We start from the raw sequence: 13,751 nt of genomic DNA, 5'->3' as shown, positions 1-13,751 counted from the left end.
TATGTATGTATGTATGTATGTATGTATGTATGTATATAACATACATATATATATGTATGTACATACGAGGGAGTGCTGAAAAGTTCCTGGCTTTAGATGAAACAAAATACAGAAGGATCAGTTAATTATGATTTTATTCAACATATTCCTCTCTCAGATTTACACATTTATTGCAGTAGTCCTTCAGTTTTTCTATGTCCTGAGAAAGAACTCTGAAGGTTGGGCCTACAGCCAGGCTTTTCACAATATCCTTAAAGCCAGGAACTTTTCAGCACACCCTTGTATATATGTGTGTGTGTGTTTATACATAAAATGTGCATACACAATGCTTTCTGCAAATCTGTAAAGAATCTCAGTGCAAATATATATTCACTACAGAAAAAGGTGTACATAGACATGTATGTAAAAGTACAAATTTGAGTGAATTAGGGCAATCTTTATGCTTTTGTTATTTATTCTCTGTAATTTTTTACAGGATATGGTCAAACGTTCTGAGAAAATATCTTCTGATTGCAAACACTTTGAAGAAGCCTACAAGACTGCTGATTCTTGGATTGATTCAGCATCCCAAAAGTTAGCCCAGTGTTCAAATGTAACCAGAGATAGAAATTTGATAGAAAAGCAGCTGGAGAAATTACAGGTATTTTTTTCTTTTAAGTAGTTGATGTCACCTATTGTTCAGTTTAATGCTATCAGCTGGCTTTATTGTGTTATGTGTATTTTGTCTAGATTTTTGATCTGAAAATAATGTTCTTCTTTTCTCACCAGTTTCAAATGTCTGAGAGAAAAAAAATACATTGAAACCCTAACATGAAGGTTAATTAACTACATTACAGATGTGTTGAGGGCAAACAGCTGAGTAGATAACATACTGAACTATCAAACATTAGTTTGTGAGTTCAAATCTGAAAAAGTATTTGTGATATTTCTGGATAATGTTTTACTCTACATAATCTTAGAGGATAGGTACTAAGTTATTTTGAATTGATAAACTGGCATCCTATCCAAGAGAGAATGTGTCTCTCACCTGCTTCCAACCAAGAAACTGAATTTAAGCATCAACTTCTTCGAGGCTTCAAAAAATTTCAGAGTTGAACTGTTGTTAGTTGAGGTGTGCCGGTGCTTGTCAAACAACACTATGTCCTTTCAAATTTCAATTTAAAATCTGGGTTCAAGTCTTAGTCCATGGCACCTATGTGTCTTCTATTATAGTTCCAGGCCAACTAATGCCTCATGTGTGAATTTGGTTGACAGAAACTGTGTGGAAGCCCATCTTATATATGTGTGTATATATATCTGTGTGTGTGTGTATGTTTGTATCTGTGCTATTCACTCCACTACTGCTAGACAACTGGTGTTGGTTTGTTTACACTCACTCCTTGAACTTAGTGGTTTGGTGATAGAAACTAATAGACTACTTACTGTAGTCTATTAGTTTGACTAAAACCCTTCAAAACAGTGCCCCACATAGCCACAGTCTAAATAACAAACAAGTAAAAGAGAAATATAGATTTATTTTGTAATATTCTTTAAAATTATGTCTTCATTTCAAGTACACAATTTCGTTTCTTCCATTGAATTTTTCTTTCAATTTCCACCTCCTTCAAAAATTGTCTATCAATAAAAATATATATATTTTTAAAATATTTTATTTATAGATATATATGCTTTATATAATCTTCATATATATTTTACATATACTTCAATATATATTTTATTCATATAGAAAACTTGTTTGTTTTCTATATTGTTGTGATGAGAGTCACAACACCCTCTTGCGAGAAATAGACTGGACCAAGTAATTATAAATAGTAGCAGTCAGAATGATGTTTGTGTGTTAGTTCGAATTGAGTTCACAGTGAAGTTAGAACGTGTTGGTTGGTTAGTTCATTTGGAATATTGATTGTTGGTTGGTGTAGAGATTGTTAGATCATCACATTGTTATTATGGCTGCATCATTATCTTGTTTACTGTTACAACACTGGTAGAGTGTATCTAAACCATCTGTTATAATATTGTACCATGATGATGGAGACAGAGGACACAACATCTGGTGACAAGAGTTTTGAAGCTCATGTAGGTTATTTAACAATTTCTTCATGATACAACTTGTTAAATTATGGAAGACCTAATAGCTTCTATAATACAGTTTCAAAAGTAACAACAAGAACAGCAACAAGAATTGCAGAAGCAACTAGTACAGCAACAACTACAACAACAACAATTGCTAGAGCTATACGCAAAGAAGTCCAAAAATACAGTAAGTTTGTTTTTTGCTAGATGGCATATCAAACTCTGTAACAAAATTCATTTATAACCCAGAGGAGAGTATAACCTTTGCAGCATACTACAGAAGGTATGAGAAGATTTTTAAGGAAGATTGCAAGATACTGTTGGACAAAGAAAAATTAGGGTTATCAATATGTAAATTAGCTCTGTCTGAGCATGAATGATACTGTAATTTCATATTGCCCAAAAAGTCTAGTGAAATTTGTTTTCAAGAAACAATCAAATTACTGCCCAACATGTTTAGTGATAAAACTTCTCTACTTAATAATACTCAAATGGAGCGTTGGAATTTAATTAAAAAAAGACGATGATGATTTTATTATGTATCCAGGAACAGTCAATAGAATGTGTGAAAGTTTTAAACTTAAAGAACTTACTCCTGCGATGTTTAAGTGCCTTGTTTTTGTACATGGCCTTAGAGCAAATGAAGATACAGAAATACAGGCAAGAATTCTTTCAAAACTTGAACAAGCAAACCAAGATTTAACCCTGCAGACTGTTGCAGAAGAGTATCAAAGGATGGTAAACCTGAAACACAATGTAAGAAAAATTCAAGAAAAGGATTTCACAAAAATACAAATATGTTGATCGAGAAAGTATAACTAAAGAAGATTGCTAGGTCCTAATCCATATTTTGGGTGTAGAGGCCTACATTTCAGAAAAGATTGTCCTTATAAAGATCAAAAATGTTGCAGTTGTCACAAATTTGGGCACAAGAGTTCACACTGCAGAACAAAAGTCAAATGTAAAAAATTGACTCCCAAATAAGGAAATTTTTACACATAAAAGTAAACAGAGTAAATATTAAATTACAACTAGATACTGGTTGTGACATTTCAATCATTACACTGACACTTGGAAGAAAATAGATAAACCTATGTTTAGAAAAACCGCGAAAACTGCACAGGGCATGGCAGGTGACAAACTACACTTTGTAGGCAAAATGTGGAATAATGTCACATTTTGAGGAAAAACTTGCAAGGCAAAAGTCTTCATTGTAAAGAATGCAAGCAATCTGTTTGGTACTGACAGTTATTTGAGTTGGAGTTATTTGACGTATGGGATCTCCCAGTAAGCCAGTGCTGTAAAGATTTCAATGGCTACCCAACCAGTAAAAAGAACTCAACAGCTGAATTGAAGAAAAAATTAATTTAAAAACCTTGTGTAATGTTATTCACGAACTGCCAGTGGCAGTGCATGATATAAAATTGAAATCCACAGAGGATAATTACATTACAAGAATGAAAGAAATGTTGGAGAATAAGCAAAATAAAAATACAAATTCAGATAATTTTTCACTATGCAATGATGTTTTAATATACGTGCAAGGAGTGGTAGTACTAACTGCACTAAAGAAACGAGTATTGCAGGAATCCCACAGTGGATACCCAGGAATGTCAAGAATTAAAGCCTTAATGAGTAGCTATGTATATTGGCCGACAATGGACTGGGACATTGAAAGTTGTGTAAAATCATGTTGAGGTTGTGTGCTAGCAGCCAAAGCACCACTGATGAAATATCAATCATAACCTGAGATGGATAGTACATGGTCCAGGGCACATATTAACTATGCTGGACTGATGAACAACACATTATATCTAATTATTGTTGATAGTGTTACAAAGTGGCCAGAGGTATGTAGGTACAATAAACCAAATGCAAAGACAACAATAAAGTTCCTGTATAAATTATTTGCCTGATATGGTGTTCCAGACACGTTGCTATCAGATAATGGAATACAATTTACAGGTAGTGAATTCAGTTTCTGCAAAATACATGCAATAAAGCATATTTTTACCCCACCTTGCCACCCGAGGTCAGATGGGTTGATAAAAAGATTTGTTGATACTTTCAAGCAAGCATTAAAAAAGGCAAGAAATGACATAAGAAATGGCGAAATGCTAATGAAATTCTTGAGGGTATATAGAGTAACACCCAATCTGTATACTAGTTTGGGTAAGTCTCTGGCAGAGTTAATGTTCATATGAAAAATAAAATCAATCTTCGATAAATTATTGCCAGGAAAAAATATATTTAAAGGAAATACAGAAAAGGCAACAAAACATTTTGAAATTTACAAAAATGGTAGAGAAGGCTGGGCGGATGGTTTTGTAACTAAAAGATTAGGGAACATGATGTATGTAATTAAAGGACAACATTGGGAATATAAGAGACACCTAAACCAATTAAAGACAAGACATACTGAAAAATGAAAGGCAATACCAATGGAAGTCTGCTATGACATGTTTGAGGTGCCAGCACTGAAAGAGATTGAGCCTCGTAGAAGCAGCAGTAGAAAAAGGAAATAGACTGTACACTTAGAAACAATGCCAAAATTAAAAAGATATTAAATTTTCTTTTAAAAGAAAAAGAGGGCGAAGTGCTGGAAAAAAAAAAAAAAAAATTTCACTTCTTATGGAAGTTGAAATTTCAAAAAGGGAGATGTTGAGATGAGAGTCACGACACCCCCTTGCGAGAAATAGACTGGACCAAACAATTATAAATAGTTGCATGAAAATATAATTATAAAATTATAAACAATTATAAATAGTTTGTGTGTTAGTTCAAGTTGAGTTCACAGTAAAGGCAGAAGGTGTTGGCTGGTTAGTTTGTTTGGAATATTGATTATTGTATTGTGAAGAGATTGTTGGGTCATTACATTGTTATTATGGCTGCATCATTATCTTGTTTACTGTTACTACACTGGTACAGTATATCAAAACCATCTGTCACAAAATTGTGGCAGTATCACAACATTTGAAGATGGAAGATACAAGATTATATAAGGACCTATTCCTTTATTCATTGTTTTCCGCTGATTCACTTTCACTTTCTTTCCTTTACTCATTCATATTTTTATCCTTTCTTTCATTCTTTAAACACAATCTCTCTCTCTCTCTCTCTCTCTCTCTCTCTCTCTCTCTCTCTCTCTCTCTCTCTCTCTCTCTCTCTCTCTCTCTCTCTCTCTCTCTCAACTCTAATCTTTTTCTAGCATCTCCTTTCAGTTAGCTTCTCTCATACCTTTTCCTTTAGATCTTGTATCCCTGTTCTACTCTGTTTTCACCTCTATTTTATATTTTAAGGAGCTAATTATAACAAAAGAAGAAGGCCAGTTACTGACACATGCTGCCATCATGTCTGGAGAGCAGCTGAAACCTATAATCTCTCAAGAAAGCCGTACAGATTTACAAACAAGACTTAAGAATCTACAGCAGAAGTGGGACCAACTGGTTAGCAATATGACAGAATGCAAAGTTACATTGGAGAGTGACTTACTTCAATGGAGTGACTACAATGAAAGCTGCAAACAAGTGCAGAGATGGTTGGATACAATGGACAAGAAGATGCATCAAGACCAACCCATGAGAATTGATCTTGCTGAGAAAAAGGGTCATCTTCAAAAGATGAAGGTAAGGATCAATATTTTAAATTTAAAGCTAAGTAGGCACAGGCATGGCTGTATGGTTAAGAAAATTGCTTCCCAATCATGTGGTCTTGGGTTCAGTCCCATTATCTAGCATCTTGGGCAATTGTCTTCTACTATAGTTCCAGGCTGACCAAAGCCGTATGAGTGGATGTGACAGATGGAAATTGAAAGAAGCCCATTGTGTGTTTGTGTGTGTGTGTGTGTGTGTGTTTTGAAACTTGAAGCAGTAAAGCTATAAATAATAGCATGAAAAATATTGGGATAAAAACCCCTTTGGACAGAAGAAAAAGTCAAATCTACTTTGGTTCTCACTGTCCCCCCCCCCCCACAAAAAAATTAAAAATAAAAGAATTACTTTATGTTCATCTCGAAGTTTCTAAATTCTTATGACATCAACAATTCCTTCTGGTAACAATAAAGTTTCTAAAAGGGATAAATTCAAGGGATTGCTCTGGTCCAATGGTAGAACATCTGTCATGTTTATGGATGTGAGATTGTGTCCAATGGGCAACCTTTGACTTTTTCCATCCAAAGGAGTTTTTAACTCAATATTTACAAGCTTTATTTACTTTAAGTTCCATTGTTCATAAAAAAAAAAATATTTCACATTCATTTCAGTTCTAAATTCTTATAATGTCAACAAAATGTGTGTGTGTGTGTGTATGTACCATTGTTTGGACATCATGTGATGGTTATAAATAAGCATCATTGTCGTACAAGTGAGGTTCAATGGGGAAAATACTACCTTGCTTAGAAACAGATGAGGGTTGGTGACAGGATGAGCACTCTGTTGTAGAAAGTCTCCTTCAACAAATTCCATCTGACCCATGCAAACATTGAAAAGTGGACATCAAAATGATGATGGTGATGAAATCATAGAAGAGAACAACCTTATAAAATACCAGTGTGTTCAACATTTATAATATATTTACAAATGCAGAACAGTTCTAGCTGTAATAGTTTGTCTCTGAGAAACATTGAAATGTTTCCCAAAGAGATTTGTGTGTTATAAATGTTATACATATTATTACATTAATCTAAAGCTGTTTCAAGTGTGTGTTTTAACAAACCTAGGGCTTGTAAGTTTCTCGTAGGAGGAAGTTAAAGGGAAAGGCAATCATATTAACCACCAAGTGTCAAAAACAAGATTAAAGGTCCTCGCTGAGCCACAGTTTCCCAGATTCTGTGGTTTATACACCTGCCACCCCCACTGGATGGGATGCCAGTCCATCACAGGATTACTCACTTTTACCAGCTGAGTGAACTGGAGCAACGTAAAATGAAGTGTATTTCTCAAGAACACAATATGCCACCCAGTCCAGGAACCAAACCACAATCTAAGGACATGAGTGCCAGACCCTTACAATTAGGCCACAAGCCTCCACAGTCACCAAGTGTAGAATGGAGTATTGTGATCTTGTCTTCTCACAATGCTCAAAAAACCTCAGGATTGTGTGCAAAAGACCATACAGAAGGTTTATAAATGCATGCCACCCATTTCTACAATTGTTTACACAAATAAAAAAGACAGGTCCTGCTGGTCACTACTACTGGGCTGAATAACTGTAGACTATATCAGATCTTATAGCTTGGAGATATCTGCACCCTAATATAGGAGAAAGACTACTCAGCTACATTGATGTTATTGGCAGCGAAGACACTTGCCCAAGATTCCACACAATGGGACTGAACCCAGAGCCATGTGGTTTGGGAGCAAACTTTTTACCATCCCGTCAATACTGTTTTGAAAGGAAACTGTTGAGTGACTTACATAGAAACCGTCTATATTTCATACATGGAGATACCATGGTATGTGGAGGTGCATGACTTAGTGGTTAGGGTGTTGGACTCGTGATCACAAGAGTATGGTTTTGATTCCTGGACTAGGCAATGAGTTGTGTTCTTGAACAAAACACTTCATTTCATATTGCTCTACTCCATTCAACTGGTAAAAACGAGTAACTTTGTGACAGACCGGCATCCCATCCATGGATGAATGTAAATGTCAGAGAAACCAGGAAACCATTCCTATACTCTTTATGGAGTAAGGTGAACTGTACCATATACCATAATATAATGTTTCTCTTTGATTAACTGACATGGGAAAAATATTTGTTTAGAAATATTTTCCTGTAATCACTGACTCAAATAAAACATTGAATGTTTTACATGGATATTTGCTACATTAGAATCATCATCATCATCATATAAATGTCCATGTTCCATGCTAAGCATGGTTTGGATGGGTTGACAGGATTTGATGGGCCCAAGGACTGCACCAGCCTCCAGTGTCTGCATTGGTATGGTTTCTGTGGCTGGATGCTCTTCCTAATGCCAACCACTTTGCAGTGCATACTGGGAGCTTTTCATGACACCAGCTATAATGGGGATCACATTCAGTTTGCAAGAATATGATCCCTGGGTGGGGGTGGGGGGATTTTTTCTAGGAAATGAAGGGTCAATGTGTGAGAAGAGGGGCCAGAACTGAACAAGTTTCTTGCCACCTACTCCCTCTCTCAGAGGTTCTTGTCTTGTGAGCTCATGGGTGCTTGTGCCATGTAGAATGCACCTATTTTGGGGTCATGCAATGAACACATGTATCAGTTTCATGTAAAAAGCCCCCATGCTGGGGCCACATAGAAAAGCATCCATGCTGGTGTCATGTAGAAAAGCACCTTTGCCAATCATCATCATCGTTTAATGTCCGCTTTCCATGCTAGCATGGGTTGGACCATATCACATAGAAAGCACCTGTGCCAATATCATGTAGAAAGCACCTGTGCCAGTGCCACATACAGAGCACCTGTACTGGTGCCACATGATAGCACTAGTGCAGGTGCCATATAAAAAGCACCCAGTACATTCTGTAAAGTAGTTAGCATTAAGAAGGGCATTCAGCCATTGAGACCATACCAAAACAGATAACTGGAACCTGGTGTAGCCCTCTGGTTTGCCAGCTCCTGTCAAACCATCCAACCCATGCCAGGATGGAAAATAGATGTTAAATGCTGATGATGATGATGAAGATAATGATGAGTGGGATAGATCAGGTGGTGCTAGAAAGAGATGAAAATAGTAACACAGTGTCTGGGTGGCCCCCTCAAGGTACAAAGTGAATAAAAATGAATGGGGGAGAGAGGCAGCTACATCTTAGGCATTGAGATGAAACGACATGATATTCCTCTTTGATACTCCAATGAGGACAAAATTGCTGTCTAGAAATATTTTCTGCTAATCATTCTCAAATTAAGCAATAAGTTATTTACTTACACCTAACAAAATAAAACACATCTATTTGTGCTGTTAGAGAACGTTTTTCTATTGTTGATTTTAAATTATTTCATCTATTAGCAGAGCATAATTGAATTAATGATGTAGCTTATTTATTTTATGATAATTCACAGACATTATTAACTTTGCTTTCAATATTGAGATGAAATATTACAGCAATATCTCTCTGAAATATACTTTTATGTTAGGTTTTATGTGCACTGAATATCAGAACTGACATGTCAACTAATAACTATGTTATTATTTTCTAGGAAAAATCAACATTGGAATTTACTTCTCTATAATTTTATTTATGTATCAATAATATTTCTTAAATAACTTTTCAGAATATCTGTCATATGATATAAAATATTATTTATTAAAAACTATAAATTGCTTTTTCAGTTTCTTTGCAATCAATCATAAGCCTTAAATTGCTAAATGTATTTTTATTCTCTTTCTAGAACATATACCAAGATATTATTTCCTATTCTGCTATTATTGACTCCGCTGTACTTAAAGGTCAAGAACTGAACTCACTTGACAGTACTGATGGAGCATCAACAGATATTTCCAAGATATCCAGTCAATATGATTCTGTCAAAGAGTTGGCACAGGTACATTATAGTTGTTGTTATTTTTACATCATTATTTTGAAAACAAAAATATTACTCAGCTAAAATAGCAATTAATGAATGATATTAGACTAATTAGTCTGTAATTAATTATTAAATTGTAATAACAGTATCAAAATTTAGATTAATTGCTGCAACAAGAATTATTAGAACCAAGCCACGTGTTATGTAATTACTGCTGTGTATAATCATTATGACACCAACCATAATGATATGTATATGATCATTATAAAGCCATTATGCATTTCAATTTCCTAAATTTTCCAATTGCAATATTGTTTTCCTCATTTTTATTTTATTCTATTCTCATTTATATTTATTTTTCTCTAGGGTCAATTGAGCACTGCTGAATTGCAAGTGGCTCAACAACAAAACTTCAATGATTCTGCTGACCACTTCAAAAGTTGGTTGAAGAGTGCCCAAGAGTCTCTTAGCATTTGCTCTGACACAGCCGGAGATAAGTCAACTATACTGATGAAAACCAACAAATTGAAGGTAACGTTTACTTGCTGTGTTTACTCATGTATAAATCACTCTCCTCTTATAATCGATTTTAATTGCAAAAACTGTCATAACTTATACTTAAAGCAAAGTTAAAACTATGAAAGGACAAATTTTTTTGCCAAGGTTTAACACCGAATTAGGGATCCAACTTAACCACATGAATAAATATGGCAGTTATTATTTTAATTAATTATTTTAATTTTGACACAAGGCCAGCAATATTTTTAAGGGGAGGGGGACTCAATTACATCAACCCTAGTGCTTAACAGATTTTTCTGTTCTCAATCATGAAAGGATAAAAGGCAAAGTTCACCTTGGCTGCATTTGTAAAGAGCCAGAAGAAATGCTATTAAGTGTTTCATCTAGCATGCTAATTATTCTGTCAATTCACTGCCTTAATTACTTTAATTGAATTAATGTCTATGTTGTCAATAAAGATTCTGGGAAGACATTTGTATACTCTAGTAAATTCATATTCCCATGATCAACAGTAAACATGCTTATGTGGTTAAAAGGATTTATTTTGCAATTACATTATTCTGAGTTACATCCCACTATACGGATGTCTTCAACCATGGCCTTGAACTGACCAATAAGTGGAATTTGGTAGACAGAATCTTTATACATATGTGTGCTTGCCTTATGCTGGTGGCACGTAAACGCACCCACTACACTCTCAGAGTGGTTGGCGTTAGGAAGGGCATCCAGCTGTAGAAACTCTGCCAGATCAGATTGGAGCCTGGTGCAGCCTTCTGGCTTGCCAGTCCTCAGTCAAATCGTCCAACCCATGCTAGCATGGAAAGCGGACGTTAAACGACGATGATGATGATGATGATGATGATGAAACATATAAATACCCATGAGGAACGTGATAAACTGGTGCCTTTGAACAAAGTCCCTTGCGATATTTGTTCTTTACAAGTTGCACAATGTCTCTTGTCTCTTTTCACTCTTGCCATTATAAATCCAGTGAACCAGTCATTGGGCCATTGAGAAACTAACCAGTTATACTATTATTCATAAAATAGAAAAGAAAAAACATATAAAGACTAGCAGTAAAAATATTTTATGACATTGTAAGGACAATAATAGTGCATTCTCAATGACTTTACAGCTCATGAGAAAAATGAAGTGCCCGACAATATTTTTAACAATATTGTTTTGTTTTGTTTTTTGTTATCAAACTTCATTTTAAATTGTAAAATCTATTACTTCATATGCTTGCTTTGCAGCCATCATGTGGTTACAGGTTCAGTCCTACTGTTTGGCCCCTTGGGCAACTGTTTTCTATTGTATCCCTGGGCTGACCAATACCTTCTGAAAGAATTTAGTAGAGAGAAACTGTGTAGAAGCCTGCCATTTATGCGTATATATGTGTGTGTGTTTGTGTGTGTATTTATGTGTGTGCAAGTCTTTGTGTGTGTGTTTGCCTCTCTTCCCTACCGACCACCTGTGTTGGTTTGTTTATGTGCTCATAACTTGGAAGTTTGGAAGAATAAATGGTAAAATAAGTACCAGAGTTTCAAAAAATAAGAACTGAAGTTGATTTAATTGACTAAACCTTCATGGCAGTGCTCCAGCATGGCCACAGACCAGTGTCTGATACAGGTAACAAGAAACAAAAAATAATATCATTATTAGTGCTTCTATTGTTTCTGTTCTTTCAAAAAATGTAAAATTGAAAAAATAAAAATTCTCTTAAAAATATTTTTGTATTTTTTAAAGAATCTCTGTGGTGAAGTTAACACTGGGAATCAATTACTGGAACAGACACATAATATATGTGATGCCGTTTTGCCATGCACTGCAAAATTGGGACAAGTCAAAATACAAAAGGAACTGCAACAAATGGACCAAGATTATAAGGATTTCAGTAATTCTTTGAATGAAGTTGACAGTAAACTCCAGAAATGTGTTTTGGAATGGGAGAAGTTTGAGACAGCAGCACAGAAATTTGATAGTTGGTTGAAAAATGGGGAAAAATTCCTCTGCACAGATATCCCTATGAAAGCTGTTTTGCAAGAGAAGAAACAACTTTTGAAAACATATCAGGTATAATGTATGATTTATAATATAGTAATAAAGACAAAACAAATGGTTATTTTGGTTATTACTACTTGTTTCCATAGCATAATTTCATTTAGAATATGGTACATTATATAATTTGGCAATTGTATTACCAGTACCCCATCAGTTATGATGACAAGTGTTCCAGTTGATCTGATGAACAAAACAGCCTGCTAGTGAAATTAACATGCAAGTGGCTGAGTGTTCCTCAAACATGTGTACCCTTAATGTAGTTCTCAGGAAGACTCGGTGCAACACAAAATGTGACAAAGCTGGCCTTTTGAGGGCAATTATATGCAAGGTCATATAACATTGTATAAGATCGTATTTTTGTAAAGTGCCATTTCCACAGATCATACATCAATGAATGTTTTTTAAGCAATCCTCTCTTTTTTTTTTTTGCACTAATCTACAGTATATGTATGTAAGTTCTCCTCCCTTGGACACTTCTGTTTCAAGTCCTAGAATTTGTAGGGTCAATTACTCAGTTTCCAAGGTATATAAGTGGTTCACATCACAACATTACTCTGAACAAGACAGCAGTCTGTCACAAGGTTACTCATTTACACCTAAGTGAACTGGAGCATTATGAAATGAAGCGCTTGGCCCAAAAACACGATGCACCCTTGGGAATTGAAACCATGATTTTTTTTTTATCATGTGGGCTGTATCCTAAACACTAGGCTAGGCAACTTCACCTATAATAGATAATTTATATGTTATAAAAAGCACTGATGCTGGTGCTATGTATAAAGTACCCAGTACACTTTGTGAAGTGATTGGTGTTAGGAAGGGTATCCAGCTGTAGAAATCATGTCAAAACAGAGAGATGAAGCCTGGTATGTCACTTCTGACTTGCCAGCTCCTGTCAAACTACCCAACCCATGCCAGTATGGAAAACTAATGTTAAACGATGATGATGATGATGATATATAATTGATAATAATTTACCATCGTCGACTCCATCATCATCAACATCATCATCATCATCATCATCATCATCATCATCATCATCATCATCATCATCATCATCTTCATCATTTTAATGTCCACTTTTCTGTCTATTTAATTTGTTCTCAGGACTTCAGTGAAGAAGTGACATCTAATCAAAAGGAACTTGACACACTGAGTGAACGTGCACAAATACTGCTGCAGACAACATCTGATACAGCTGTTTCTTATTCTATGACACAGCTCACCTCTCGTTTCCAAGTTGTGGTCAATAAAACTAAGGTGAAAATCTTTTTATATTTACTTAGATTCTACATTCTAGGAATAGACATAAAAGGAATAAGACATAAAAAGCATATGAACAAAAATGCTCTCCTTCATTCTCACTCTTATGCATTCTCTCCTTCTCTACCTCTATACTTATATACACTCACAGACATACATGCATGCATATACATGTATATTTATGAAAATATGTGTGTGTGTGTGTGTACACACACATATATATACATATATACACACACACATATTGCCTTTTATCTTTTACTTGTTTCAGACATTAGACGGTATATATATATATATATATATATATATATATATATATATAT

General features: G+C 35.0%; 1 protein-coding gene across 10 annotated transcripts in view; it reads left to right on the top strand.

Moving 5' to 3' along the window:
* The window catches only part of LOC106881484 (nesprin-1), an 811,219-nt gene that overhangs the window by 438,847 nt on the left and 358,621 nt on the right, over positions 1–13,751 (top strand). For all 10 annotated transcript variants that reach the window (XM_052966929.1, XM_014931893.2, XM_014931887.2 and 7 more), the window contains 6 exons: positions 476–640; positions 5,373–5,699; positions 9,451–9,603; positions 9,952–10,116; positions 11,851–12,177; positions 13,273–13,425. In XM_052966929.1, coding sequence (XP_052822889.1) covers positions 476–640; positions 5,373–5,699; positions 9,451–9,603; positions 9,952–10,116; positions 11,851–12,177; positions 13,273–13,425 — 1,290 coding nt within the window. The remainder of the gene's footprint in view (positions 1–475; positions 641–5,372; positions 5,700–9,450; positions 9,604–9,951; positions 10,117–11,850; positions 12,178–13,272; positions 13,426–13,751) is intronic.

This window comes from Octopus bimaculoides, chromosome 4 (assembly GCF_001194135.2).
Source record: "Octopus bimaculoides isolate UCB-OBI-ISO-001 chromosome 4, ASM119413v2, whole genome shotgun sequence".
Lineage (NCBI taxonomy): Eukaryota > Metazoa > Mollusca > Cephalopoda > Octopoda > Octopodidae > Octopus > Octopus bimaculoides.
This window is presented reverse-complemented; position numbering and strand designations above follow the sequence as displayed.